This window comes from Callospermophilus lateralis, unplaced genomic scaffold (genome assembly GCF_048772815.1).
Source record: "Callospermophilus lateralis isolate mCalLat2 unplaced genomic scaffold, mCalLat2.hap1 Scaffold_94, whole genome shotgun sequence".
In the NCBI taxonomy this organism is placed as follows: Eukaryota; Metazoa; Chordata; class Mammalia; order Rodentia; family Sciuridae; genus Callospermophilus; species Callospermophilus lateralis.
The window spans coordinates 809,550-822,763 of NW_027517559.1; the positions used below are offsets into that span (position 1 = coordinate 809,550).

Sequence of the window (13,214 nt, forward strand, 5' to 3'; positions counted from 1 at the left end):
CAAAACACAATAATTTTCGACTTTTAGTTTTTTTTTTTTTTTTGTGGTTTGTTGTAATAACTCCTTGGAGAGTATTTGGTACCCAGGACAATTCTATTAAACTGTCCATTTCTGTGCCCAAATTGCACTCTTAAATTCATCTGCCTTCATTTTCTTTATCATTAAAAAGAGTGAGTGTATGGTATAATTTGTCAACTGGAAGGTGATTTCAGAATGATAAATCTAATTCTACCAGATTTTCTTCTCAGTGTGGCAAAACTGTCTGAAGTTTCTCTGATGAAATTTTGAAAAGATTCAGGTAATTACCTTTTATTTTCTCTTCTGTACCCTAAGCAATATTAAACTGGCCCATTGGTTTGTTTGTTGTTTCTGCTGCCCTTTTGAACTTGGTTGATTTTAGAGCTGTTTGTTGAGTTTAATAGATAATTAAGGATATTTATTTTTAAAAACACTATTAGAACTTGAACATTTTAGTATGTTTTATGGCCAATTTTATTTCTCCTTTTAGTTCTAAAATCATCTACAGATTTCCCCCTAATAGATTTTGGCTCTACCACATGTGGCTACATTTCTAAGAGCTCTTTACTTCATTTGGAAATGACTTTTCTCTTTAAATTGTCATTGCATGGGGTGCAAACCCATTATAAGGGCAAATGGAAGTGATAACTGCACAGTGAAATCTTTTATAGAACTTCAAGTCAAGTTATTCAATTGCTAGATCCTTGGCCACTTTCTCTTACTTTTGTACACAGGAAAAATTGTCAACAATTCTGTCAGACAGATAGATGGATGAAAGCTAGATTAATGTCCACAAGATTTTCTTGACCAACATGTAGTCTATAAAATAGTAATTTTGGATTTTAAAAATTTGAATATATCTTTCTCTTTTCTTTGACAAATGTATAAGAAAGACATCTCTAATGGGTTAGTCCTGCTCATTTGCAGAACCATAGATATGAGACATAACTATATATAGTGTTCGGAGAGTTAATTTCAGGGACCAACATTAAGTTATAGCTTTAAAAATGACAAGCAAAATACAATATGATTTTCAGCAAACAAACAAAAAGATGGAAGAAACAAATATTAAGTCATCACTAAATACAATAAATGCAAAGGTTTAAAATAATTGGTTAAAAGTAAAAAAAAATCCATATTTTGATTAAAAAAAAACATTAAAAAACAAAAGACAGAAACTTAGCAATGAAATTATGAACCAAATCAGGTCCAATAATAAAAGAATAAACTATAGAAGTTGTTTTAATGTGATCATTATCTGAGTAAAACATACATTCAGAAAAGTATGAAAATCAAAAGAAAACAACTTTATATATTTTCAAATGTTGAAGCAAGAGACCTACAGCTTCCTCTTATGATAACTACTAGACAGTCTATTTTTCTAAGACTGCTATTATTTTAATTTTCATTGCCATAGACCAGTTTTGTCTCTATATGCTCTATTGGTTGATGAAATCAAATAGCACATACTGTTTTGTGTTTGTATTGTTTGCTTCAATTTTTGTTTATAATTTTTATGCAAGTTCTTTCACATAATTATTATTCATTTGTTCTCATAGCTCTCTCTCTTTCTCATATCCCAGTATGTTATTGCTGTAAGTCATCTCAAACATTGAACTTAAAACAATAAACATTTATTCTCTCACAGTTTCTGAGGGTCAGGGATCCAGGCAGAATTCAGTTAAGTGAGTCTGGCCCAGGTCTCCATTAGGCCAAAGAATTCAGTTAAGTGAGTCTGGCCCAGGTCTCCATTAGCCCACAGTCTAGGGTGGCCATCTTTTCAAGCTTTAAAGACAGACAGTATATATATATATATATATATATATATATATATATATATATATATATATATATATATATATATATAATAGTTGTTGATGGACCTTTATTTTATTTATATGTGGTGCTGAGAATTGAACCAATGCCTCACACATGCCTCACACACTGAACTACAACCCAAGCCCCTAAAGAGGCATTTCTAATTCCAAGCCATTTAATGTGCTCACTGGATAGCTAATAATCAAATGTGCTCAATAGATAGCCAGAGGTGCTGGTTACCTGCCTTGTGAGGATCTTCATAGAGCATCTCACATTAGTGCTGGTTTCCCTCAGAGTAAGAGAGGAAATGAGAGAAAACACTCAAGACAAAACCATAATCTCTTTATTACTTAATCTCAGAAGTAAAATCTTATCCCTTTTCATATATTCTATGAGTTAGAAATGAGTCATTAGGTTCAGTTCACTGAAAGGGAGGTGACTACATAATATGCAAATACAAGGAGTCAAGAATCTTAGGGGCCATCTTAGATGCTGCCTGCCACATCTGGTGGGTGAATGTATCAGTGCATCTTGTATCCATTTTGAAGGAAATGCATCATTGCATTTTTTTTTTGTTTTATAGTTGCTATAAAAGGAACTCTAATGACTATTAGCACACATGTTTGGGGGAAATATATACATATTTTTTGAATTTATTCCAAAAATGGAATGGCTTTTTTTCAGAGTATTTACATATCCAGCTTCCACAGACACTTTCAGTTATCCAGCATGGTTTCAAAACTTAAATTCCAATCAGCAGTGTATGAAATGTTAATAATTTTATTATATTATAAAATTTCATCTGTTTTATTTCTATGTCTTTTATAATCAAGATATTAAGGGTGTTTCCCTTTGTTATAACTTCTGTTTATTTTGCTTATAGTTCATATTTTTATTTATATTAGAACTAAAATTTGTGTTATGAACTTAAATTTGTTTTTGTGAAAATTGTGTTGTAAGTGAATATTTAAATATATATTTTATATATATATATATATTTTTTCCCAGTTGGACCAGTGACATCTAGGAAATGACCTTCCTCTCCACATTGCATTACAGTGCAATAATTACAAGTGATATTATCACCAGATTCTCTTCTGTTTAACTACTTTTGTATTCTGTTCTAAAACCATGTTTTTTTATTATACTTTATAGATAATTATTCATATATATATATATATATATATATATATATATACACACACACACACACACACACACATACATACATACACACACACACACACACACACACACACACACTGTGGATTTTTCCTTTTCAAGGTTGTTATAGTTTATTAATCTTCATAGTAATTCCTGCTTTTGTATTTCTTTTTAATATTCAAAAATTAAAATTAGCTCATCAATTTACCACAATGTGATTCTTCAATCAATTATCCTGGTAATTCCCTCAGTAGTTCTAAAGTTGCCTTTTATTTTTGTGCCTCTCTGTTAAAGTTTTTTATTTTGGTGACTTTTAACCTTTTCATTTCCCATTCTTTCTGATTTCAAGTTATTGCATTTTTCTTACTTTGCTGACAACCTTTACTGTTGATCAATATTATTGTGGAATTGATCATTTTCAGCTTATGTACCATTTTATCATGTTATTGATAATAGTCTTGAAGATAAGGAGCCAGTCCTTGTTCACTGGTGTTGAAGATTAAATACCTGAGAAATGCCGGGACAAACATAGAAGGCAAGTTTTATTTAATAAAGTGATATCAATAGGTTTCTTTGAAGAAAAGGGGACCCAGATCTGGTTATCCAAGGAGGGATTGCATCTTGCTCTTTTATAGACCCCAGCACCCTTCTTTTATTATTGCTTTCTCTTTGTGTATGTGCCTACAGTAGGAATATGGAGATTAATTTTTAGTTACCTAAAGTGCCCAGAAGTAAGATCACAGAGTTTAACAATCCATTGTCCTCTCTGTTTGATAACAAATGATGAACAGTCATCCTCTTCTCTCGACCCCCATCATTCCTTACCTACACTGACTGCCTGACCTTTGCCCCTGCCTCAGTTTGCTACGGAATGTGACATATCCTGTCCACTCAGTTGGAGGTGAAGGCAGATTGCTTTTTTTTTTTTTTTTGCAAAGAAAGAATGTGGGGTGTCAGCATAGTGGGCTAATTTTATAGAATCAATCTCCTAATCTTATTTTCCTGTTTATCTCATCTATCTTTACACATACATTATAAGATCTGTAGAAGAAAAAAGTTATGAGCGGTCACCTTCCACTCTTTATGTAAAAAGAAAAGAAATACTCCTGAGCTAAACTGACTATATCAGTCCTAGGAGCTGGTCTGGCTCTCAGGTAAATTTTGGTTGCCTCTTGTTGATCACAGGCATTTTAACAGAACATCAACATCATACAGGGCCACTCTAACCACTATGGAACAAGACAAATACAGAAATTCTTCCTCATCATGTCTAAAGTCAGATCAACCATGTTCATGCCACAAAATACCAAACACTCACAATCTCTCTTTCTGATATGATTAAGTGTTGATTCTTTGCTAATTATAATAAGTATTTGGCTTGGTTTTCCTTTCTTCTAAAGATATTAAAATTCTCAATCAAATAATTATATTTACTCTCTGACAACATCCAACCCAAGGTCTTTCACTAAGCTAAATCATCCCCACAATCACCAACCTCCCAGAAGCCCACATCCTGTAAGAAGTCTTCTCCAAAACTCACCTACTGAATCATTCCATAATATCTCATGGTGTGTTTCCCTTCAGTGCAACAATAAACTCAGGCTTTTTATTAGAGGTGTATTCCTGGCCACCTTTGTCTACACTGTTATGTTAACCAATGTAAGTCATTTATAAACACCATCTTCATGTTGTATTCTTTCACAAAAGTAAGAGAAAAGTTTATCACAGTTCATTAGCTTTATAGTTGACAATTTACTTATAATTTTCCAGATTAATAACATAATTTGGGCTCTTTATATTTTATAAACCATAAAAATATTATTTGCATAAATATTTTGATAGTTTCATATATTTAATTGAATCAATTCTTAATGAGAAAACATTTTTCTGAATATTAGTGATACTGAAAATATGAATACATCGAGTGAATAAAGGAACAAATATTTTGTCTGGTATTGCTTACTTACTAAGGCTACTTATCTCTATCATCTTCACATTTCTAATCACATGCAATATTCACCTTCAAGCATCTGCAAATTCATGTCCCTAGAATGGATTGCTTTATAAAATCTTGGAAAATATAAACATTAAATGACAAAATGCAATATCTCCATAGTGCTGCTTTATAGGTATTACCTAATATATGCATGTTCTCATATTAATTCATTTTATTTTCTCTGCACAAACAGTTTTCATGGGATTTATGTGCATTGTACTATTTATGAAGTTTAATGAGATTCAACATAATAATGTCATTTGCATTTCAACAGGGTCCTTCAGAAGATTTTATGCCAAGAAGCTCACATTGATATGTAAATTATTTGCTTCTTAGCCATCTCTGGATGGGAAATTTCATGACCTGGCCTTATTGCTTGATGGCACTTAACTCTCACAAACGCTTCACATTTAAAAAATAAAAAGCTGACCATCTTTAGGATAGATAAGATCTCTCAATCTGCTGAATTATCATATACTTTTATTGACACTCTTTTTATCATATAATGAACAGAAAATTGAGTCCTCCTTTTATTTTTACAACAAGAGTGAGTTATTGTCCTAATTCCATCCTAATTCGGCCTCATAGATAAAATTCTTGGAGATGGTTATTATAATACAAATTCATTCTTATTTCTTATTTAATTTTGGATTGGGTCCAAACTAAGTCACTCAAATTTTCATTTCCAAAACCATTACTTTTCTATCGTACTTACCCTCTCTATAAATTCTTATAACATAGACAATCCTTCTTGTTACAACTGTCCTCTTCTGATTCCTGTGGGAAAGATTTGTTGTTGTTGTTGTTGTTGTTGTTGTTGTTGGTGGTGGTGGTGGTGATGTTGTTTTTTGGTACCAGGGATTGAACCTAGGGTTATCCGCTTAGCCACTGAGCTACATACTCAGTCTTTTTTTGTTGTTTTTTATTTACAGAGAGTCTCACTGAGTTGCTTAGGGACTCACAGAGTTGCTGAGGCTGGCTCTGAACTTGCAATCCTCCTGCCTCAGCCTCCAAACCACTGGGCTTTCACTAAACTTTGCCTTCCTTTTTCCTTTGGGGGTGATTTCCTTAATTCTACCCTATGGAAAATCTTTCTCTTATTTTCTTGATAATACAGAGTAACTGAGGGAATTCCTAAATGAACCCCTTAGCTTCAATTTATGTTAGTTGAGTTTAAAAATCACAGATTTTGAACATCATATATCAATGTTAGTAGTCTCCATTAACTTGACTATGAAACCTCTCACCGAAGCCTCATCATAGTTTAAAAACAGTTCTCCTGAGAAAGTTCCCTTTTTGTTCTCTTCCCCTGTGTTCTGTAGCTTAATGAACAATTGCAAGTGTAGCTGTTTCTAAGAAAAAATATATTCCTAATAAGTATTTTTTGTACATAGTCAAAGAACCCAGAAGGTCAGGTGACCTTCAAATAACAGCAGCATGTGTGTCAGAAAAGCAAATAACTGCAGAATTTTGACCACCCCTCTACCTTGTCCAAGACATCCCCAAACCTCTATATAAACTAGTGACCATGAGGAAAGGCAAGATTTTTTTAATTTTTTTTTATTTTCTAAGAATGAGAGACCCAATCTTTCAATTTGCCATCTTGTTGCCAAAAAACCAACTTCACTCCCTGTCACTGTCCTCCAGTAATCAGTTTCATCAGATGGTAGCTGGACCTTTTTTACTCAACACCAGAAGTCTTCAACATCTGCATCAGTAGTTCTTCTCATTCCTCTGCGCATCTTCACGTGATCTTCTAAGATGAGCTATTATTAGCTTAAAGCTTCATCTCTGGATACTATGACTTAGGAAGGAAGCCTTATACATATGAGTGTAGTGAGAAATAAATGTACAATTTCTAATACCTTTCCTCTCTGATGAACTGACATGGGAATGAGAGAACACATTACAGATGAATAATTCTTTAGCAGTGTGACCTGCTACTAGGAAAGATGCCATTGCAGACTACAGATATTCCAATATTTCTAGAAGGAATAAAATGGATGGCATTGATTAATGAGAAAACATAACAAAATCAAGGGAATTAGGACTCAGTATAGTAACTCAATAACATTAAACAATGTATTTTTTAAGAAGCACAGAATTTTTCAATTATTAGAGGCAGGAAGATTTTTAGATCAGGGTCAATTAGTAGAAATTAGAGAAATGATTAGCACTGAAAATATAGAATACATATCTCTTCCAAGCTAGCAGGTTAAATGACTGCAGCATTTTCTCTAAAATAAAATCCTTTAAAATGAAAGAGCTGTTTTATAACACAAAGCTGTAGAGATGTTATGTTGAAGGGAGACTATACTCTAGGGAGTTTATCACAAGAGAAATAAATAGAACAATACAGACAGAACAATACCATTAAGTTGCTCTGAAATTCTATGATAGACAGAGATCTGTGTACCTGGCAGACAACTTCTCTATAGATGCAGAATAGATACTTGGGTGTGAATCACCATGACCAAGAATTTTATAATAATCACGTGCATTCTCTTGTTGACAGCAGTTTTATATTTGTGAAAATTTTCATTTGAAAATACTGAACAGCATTGAGTACATTTTGTAAGTGTAAAGATGCAGTTGAAATTGATCTATTATTTGAGAAGAATTTCTGAGATGTTAGGCATCAAACTGAAACAAAATCCTCAAAACAAACAAGGGATCCAATTAAGCGAATAATATTTAAAATGAAGGGAAGATATGAACAGGTGAATAAAAATCTGATTTCAAAAACATATTTTTTTGACAGAAAACTTTATCCATGACAAGAAAATAGTATACTGTCTTAAATTAAGAAATAGAAAAACATGTATTTTTAGCAATTAAAAGCAGGATTCTTAAAATGTACAAATAAACCAACCACAATAATATGCTGAAAATTAATTTGGTGATATACAAAAGTGAGTTAATTTTCTTCCACACAAGCAAAAGTGTGCTAATTTGCAACTTGTACACTATTTAAACCTCCTAGTTCAGAATTTATTCTATGAAGCCATTGGTTTTCTTTTTCTATTGAAGAACAAATTTTTAATTTTATTTCAGATTTTTTTTTATTTTTAACTTATGGTCGTTTCTGAATGAGTTCTTATCCAAATTCATTAGGAACTAACCCTGAAATATAACCATTGAATGGCACTAAATATCAGTTAGATATTATTCTTTTCAAAAACAGTTTACAGCTAGTTGACTTGTCATCTAGAAGTAGGCACTGTTAGGGTTTGGTTGGTAGGTTAAGAACATCATCATTAGAGACCCAGAATCCTCCCCTTGTGTTTAATTGTGTTTTATTGTTGGGACACCAGGTTCATTAATGGTTCCATTTCTAGCATTTTGAAGAATCTCTATATTGCTTTCCAAAGTGAATATGGTAGTTTGTATCCTATAAACAATGTATATCTGCACCAACATTTATTATTATTTGTATTCATGATGATTGCCATTGTAACTACAGTGAGGTGTAATCTCTATGAAATTTTTATTTACTTATTCCTAATTGTCAGGGATAAACAGTCATGAACTAGATCTAACATTAAATAGCACATGCCAGCTCTGCTATTTACCATACTGATGACCACATTCATATGAATAGTGGAGGGTGGAAGTTATATAAGTTAAATATACCTAACAGATATTGAAATTACAGTTCTTTAAATGAAGAAAAATGATGTAGAACAGAAAGAAAAACTTTGAAATATTTAAAAAGTGAATATAGGGAAAGCAGAAGGAAAGTAGCAGGTAAAAGTAATGGCTGTATTGAGTGAGAAGTAAAAAATAACTAAGAGTAATAAAGAGAGGAAGAGGTAACAGGACTTTTTGGCTACTACATGTGGAAGAAAGAGAAGAAGGAGTAGCAAGAGGAACAACAATACAGATAAGACAAATAAATTCAAAATATAAAAAAAAAAAAAACTAAAAACAAATCCATTGAAAATGCTACACCTCTTATTCAAGAAAAGGCTCAATAATAAATGGGTAAAGAAAAAAGCAATTAAAATGAAAGAAAATTATTTATATATAATATATATAATTATAATATATGTTATAATTATATAATATATAATTAAGTACATGCATATATTACAATTATATATTAATATATTATATAAAATATTTATGTATTATCAAACTTATTACATTCAATGAGAACATACACACACACACACACACACAAACACACAAACACACACTCTCAGAAACACACAATATGGAAAAAGTTAAAAAAAAAAAAACTTAAGGTAAGAAAATAGAAAAACAATTCTGATTTTCCTGGGATGGGGGGTTTAACCAGGGATTGAAGTCAGGTACACTTGATCAATGAGTCACATCCCCATCCCTATTTTGTATTTTACTTAGATATAATGTCTCACAGAGTTGCTTAGTGCTTTGCTGTTGCTGCGACTGTCTTTGAACTCATGATGCTCCTATCAGCTTCCTGAGCTGCTGGGATTACAGGCATGCACCACTGTACCCTGCAGGAAAGCAATTCTTAATGAAAAATGAAGGGCATATACCCAATGAGGTGGTCAAAACTGTTGGCAAAGATGGATATTTTTGCTTATGCTCTTGGACCATTCTCTGAGTTTCATTTTGGGCTGTGTACCAGTTGGATCAAGGGTTGGGGGATTGTTAAATCTTTGTGTTTCTCACCAAGATGCCAGCAAGTGTGGCCTGGAACTTCAGATGGTTGTAGTAGCCCTGAGCTTCCAATCTCACATTATTATAAGGTAGGATAGTTTGGGGAGCAATGACAATTGGAGTTATCTCTGGACAGACTAGGTCAATCAAACTCCAGAGCAAACTGATACAGGGCTTTAAATGGGAAGTTTCTGCAGCTGGGGTTTAGTTTTGACTGCCTTTTGTAAGTTTGTAATTAGATCCTTATATCTTGTTGCTGGGTAGATGCAAATCTCTGCTGGACCTCTGTTAGGGTCTGTAAACAAGTCTGGATGGCTCCTGGCATTTTGCCAGAGGGAGTGGTTTGTGAAGTAACACCAGCCAGCCATTAAGTGTGGAGATTTCTCATTGGTTGACTGCTGTATCTAGTTTATGTTAATTAGATAAGCTGTGTGGAATGTATATATACCACTCCTATCCTACAATAAAGGGCTCCCACTCCTGCTGTATCAGTCTACACAAGTTGCTCGTGACCCCTCCCCCCAGTTATTCTGCTGCAGCTGGACTGCAGCTGATGGTGGCCCCTTACGGGGAGCCCCAGGACACTCAGGGATAAGTGACAGAAAAAAAAAAGCTGCCCGTCCATAGATAGGACGGAAGCAAATCGTCTCATCCCTAGGCAGATAGGGCGAGAGGAAAAATGGCCATTTTGAGAAAATAGAGAGGATTGATACAGCATGTTTATGTCTTGTTTTGTCTCAGTGTAGTGTATTGTCTTTATGATGAAAATATGGAAGGGGTGAGAAGTAAATTACTAAGGGAAAGAGTAAATTACTAAGGGAAAGAACCAAAAATAGTTAGAGCATGTGTTGATGGAAGCCCAAGAACTCTAGTCAGAAAGAAGAAATTTCAGAAAAAGAAGGATTATCAGAAAAAAAAAAAGTTGCAGCAAAAGGCTATTACTGAATACTTTTCATTACCAGAGGGTGCATAAATTAGCGTGACGGCTACCATGTGCGCAAGCTGGTCATGACACAGCAAGGATTTTCCAAGCGGCAGTTGCCGGCTCTTCCCCACCCCCCTGCCAGAAAGCAGGACGCCACTGCCACGAGCCCAAGTCCAAACCTGACCCATAGGCACAGTCTCCGGGCTCTTGCTCCCTGTGCCTGATGGCAGTTTGAGTCCCCGGACACTCCCCGTCTGCCCGAGGTTGCTGCAGCCGGTAGGAGGACGCACATGGCGTCCCTGAAGTTTGAGCATTTCCAAGGCCAGTAACTACAATGGTTCTCCCACACCTGAAAGCTAATGAGTAATGAGCACTATTAATGCTTATTTCAAATGTAAAAAACCTTGAGATAATGTACTAAATTGTTCAGAAGGTTGTTTTCTTAGTAGAATGGTACAGGATTTTCTTTAGCCATCCGGAGTTCCTGCCTTCATCCCAGTGCCGGTAAAGACCAAGGTGGAAGAATTTCCAGTGTTGCTGAAAACTGGACTAGACTTCCACTGAGAAAAGGATGAGACTTCGGATCAAGCTAGCTGCCTGCAGAACTTACCTGGACTATGATTTAAGCTAGCTGCATGCAGAACTTACCTGAACTGTGATTTAAGCTACCTGCCTGCAGAATTTACCTGGACTGTGATTTAAGCTAACTGCTTGCAGAACTTACCTGGACTGTGATTTACCTGGACTGTGAGTTAATCTATCGAGACACTGCTTTACCTGGACTGAGACAACAAACTGTAATCTACAACAAATTGTAACTTGGTATCTTTGCTAATGGTGTCATTGCTGGTATAATTTTTCCAAGAGCTTCTTGCATGGAGCCATCAATTGGCTTGGTATTGTGGCATTTTGTATCCTCCCCTTCTGCTTGTAGCAGATTATTTATGGTGTTTGTGTAAAAACCACTATGGTTGTAATTTAAATTAAACAAAAGGGGGAAACGTTAAGTCTGTAAACAAGTCTGGATGGCATGGCGCCTGGCATTTTGCCAGAGGGAGTGGTTTGTGAAGTAATGCCAGTGAGTGTGGAGATTTCTTATTGGTTGACTGCTGTATCTAGTTTATGTTAATTAGATAAGCTGTGTGAAATGTATATATACCACTCCTATCCTACAATAAATGGCTTCCACTCCTGCTGTATCAATCTATACAAGTTGTTCGTTACTCCCCCCCCCGCCGCCCCCCCCCCCCGTTAGTTTGCTGGAGTCAGACTGCGGCAGACCTCTGAGTCTCATGGGTCTCCCCTAAATTTCACACTTGAAGTAAGGAATCTAACCCTTCACAAGTCTCACATATTTTACTGCCAGTGATGGGAGTTTGTGAAGATCATTTCTGGAGTGCACCTGCACCTCTCATTTCTGGCCTCTTCCCAGCTACTTGCAAGGGTACCACATCAATAAAGGAACTTGATTCTCTCTTCTCAGCATCTCCAGACTGGATCAACCTGGTCAAAAATCCTCTATTTCTCTTTAGATCACAATGGTCTAGGCACAGGTTGAACCTCATTACTGGCAACTTTAGGGACAGACTGGCAACACCCTTTATGAGTTCACAGTCTCCTGCCTCATTGCTATATGCCACTTGTATATGATTTCTGTCAAGCCTCAGAGATTCTGACCACTTTTCACTCTTCAACTTGCCCCATTGCCCCTGGATTTGTTAAGATCAGTCTGCCTTGCTGTCATGAGTTGTTTCTATAGACTCAGTCTGAGGCACAGTTAGATTCAACCAAATCTATTTTATTAATGTCCATCACACTTCAGATACACATCCTAATTCTAAGTTTTTACCAAGTCTATACCCAACATGTCTTAAGTCTGTGTTGTTGGGACTCGATCTGGGCCAGAGGAGTCTGGCTCACTGGGGCAATAGTGATGGAGGTCTTGTCTCTTTGGGTCCTCTTAGTCCTGCTGGCCCCCAAAAGTCTGGATTTTTAAGTCCTAGTTCAGTTATGCTTGCAGCTGTGTGAGGTTTGAAGTGTATTCCCAGGGTGTAGTCACTTACATCACTAAGTCTATCTAAGTTCTGCATTTTACTTAAGTTTTGCAGTTCACATTAGATCATGAACATATTGCTTATAGTCTTTTATCCAACAAACATGTTAATTAATATAATCATCAGCCAATAATCCCATATATTTCTGGTACATATATCACTCTATTCTACAGGTTCTTCCAAGCAAAATTTATTCAAAGTGCTTTTCTCTGTTACTGTCTATCTGTTTTAGTCAGCATTTTTCAGCTTTTTCCCAATCAGAACAACTGTAGCAGAGGAAAAGTTTTTTGGGGAGGGCTCACAGATTCAGAGGTCTCAGTCCATGGAGAGTAGGTTCCATTCCTCAGCACTCCAGATGAGGCAGAACCTCATGGTGGAAGACTATGAGGTTGGGAAGTAGGTCACATGATGATCAGAAAGCAGTGAGTGAGAGTGAGAGAGAGAGAGAGAGAGAGAGAGAGAGAGAGAGAGAGAGAGACTCCACTTTCCAGGTATAAATATATACCCCAAAGCTATGCTCCAAATGCCCCACTTCTTCCAGCCTCACCCTACCTGCCTTTAATTACCATTCAATTTATCCCATCAGTGTTAG

At 35.3% G+C, this 13,214-nt stretch overlaps 1 protein-coding gene across 1 annotated transcript in view; it reads right to left on the bottom strand.

Annotated features, from left to right (window-relative positions):
* LOC143389307 (roundabout homolog 2-like) overlaps positions 1–10,882 on the bottom strand; it is a 169,828-nt gene extending 158,946 nt beyond the window's left edge. The window contains 1 exon segment of the mRNA XM_077108560.1: positions 10,603–10,882. Coding sequence (XP_076964675.1) covers positions 10,603–10,882 — 280 coding nt within the window.
* Positions 10,883–13,214: the final 2,332 nt, after the last annotated feature.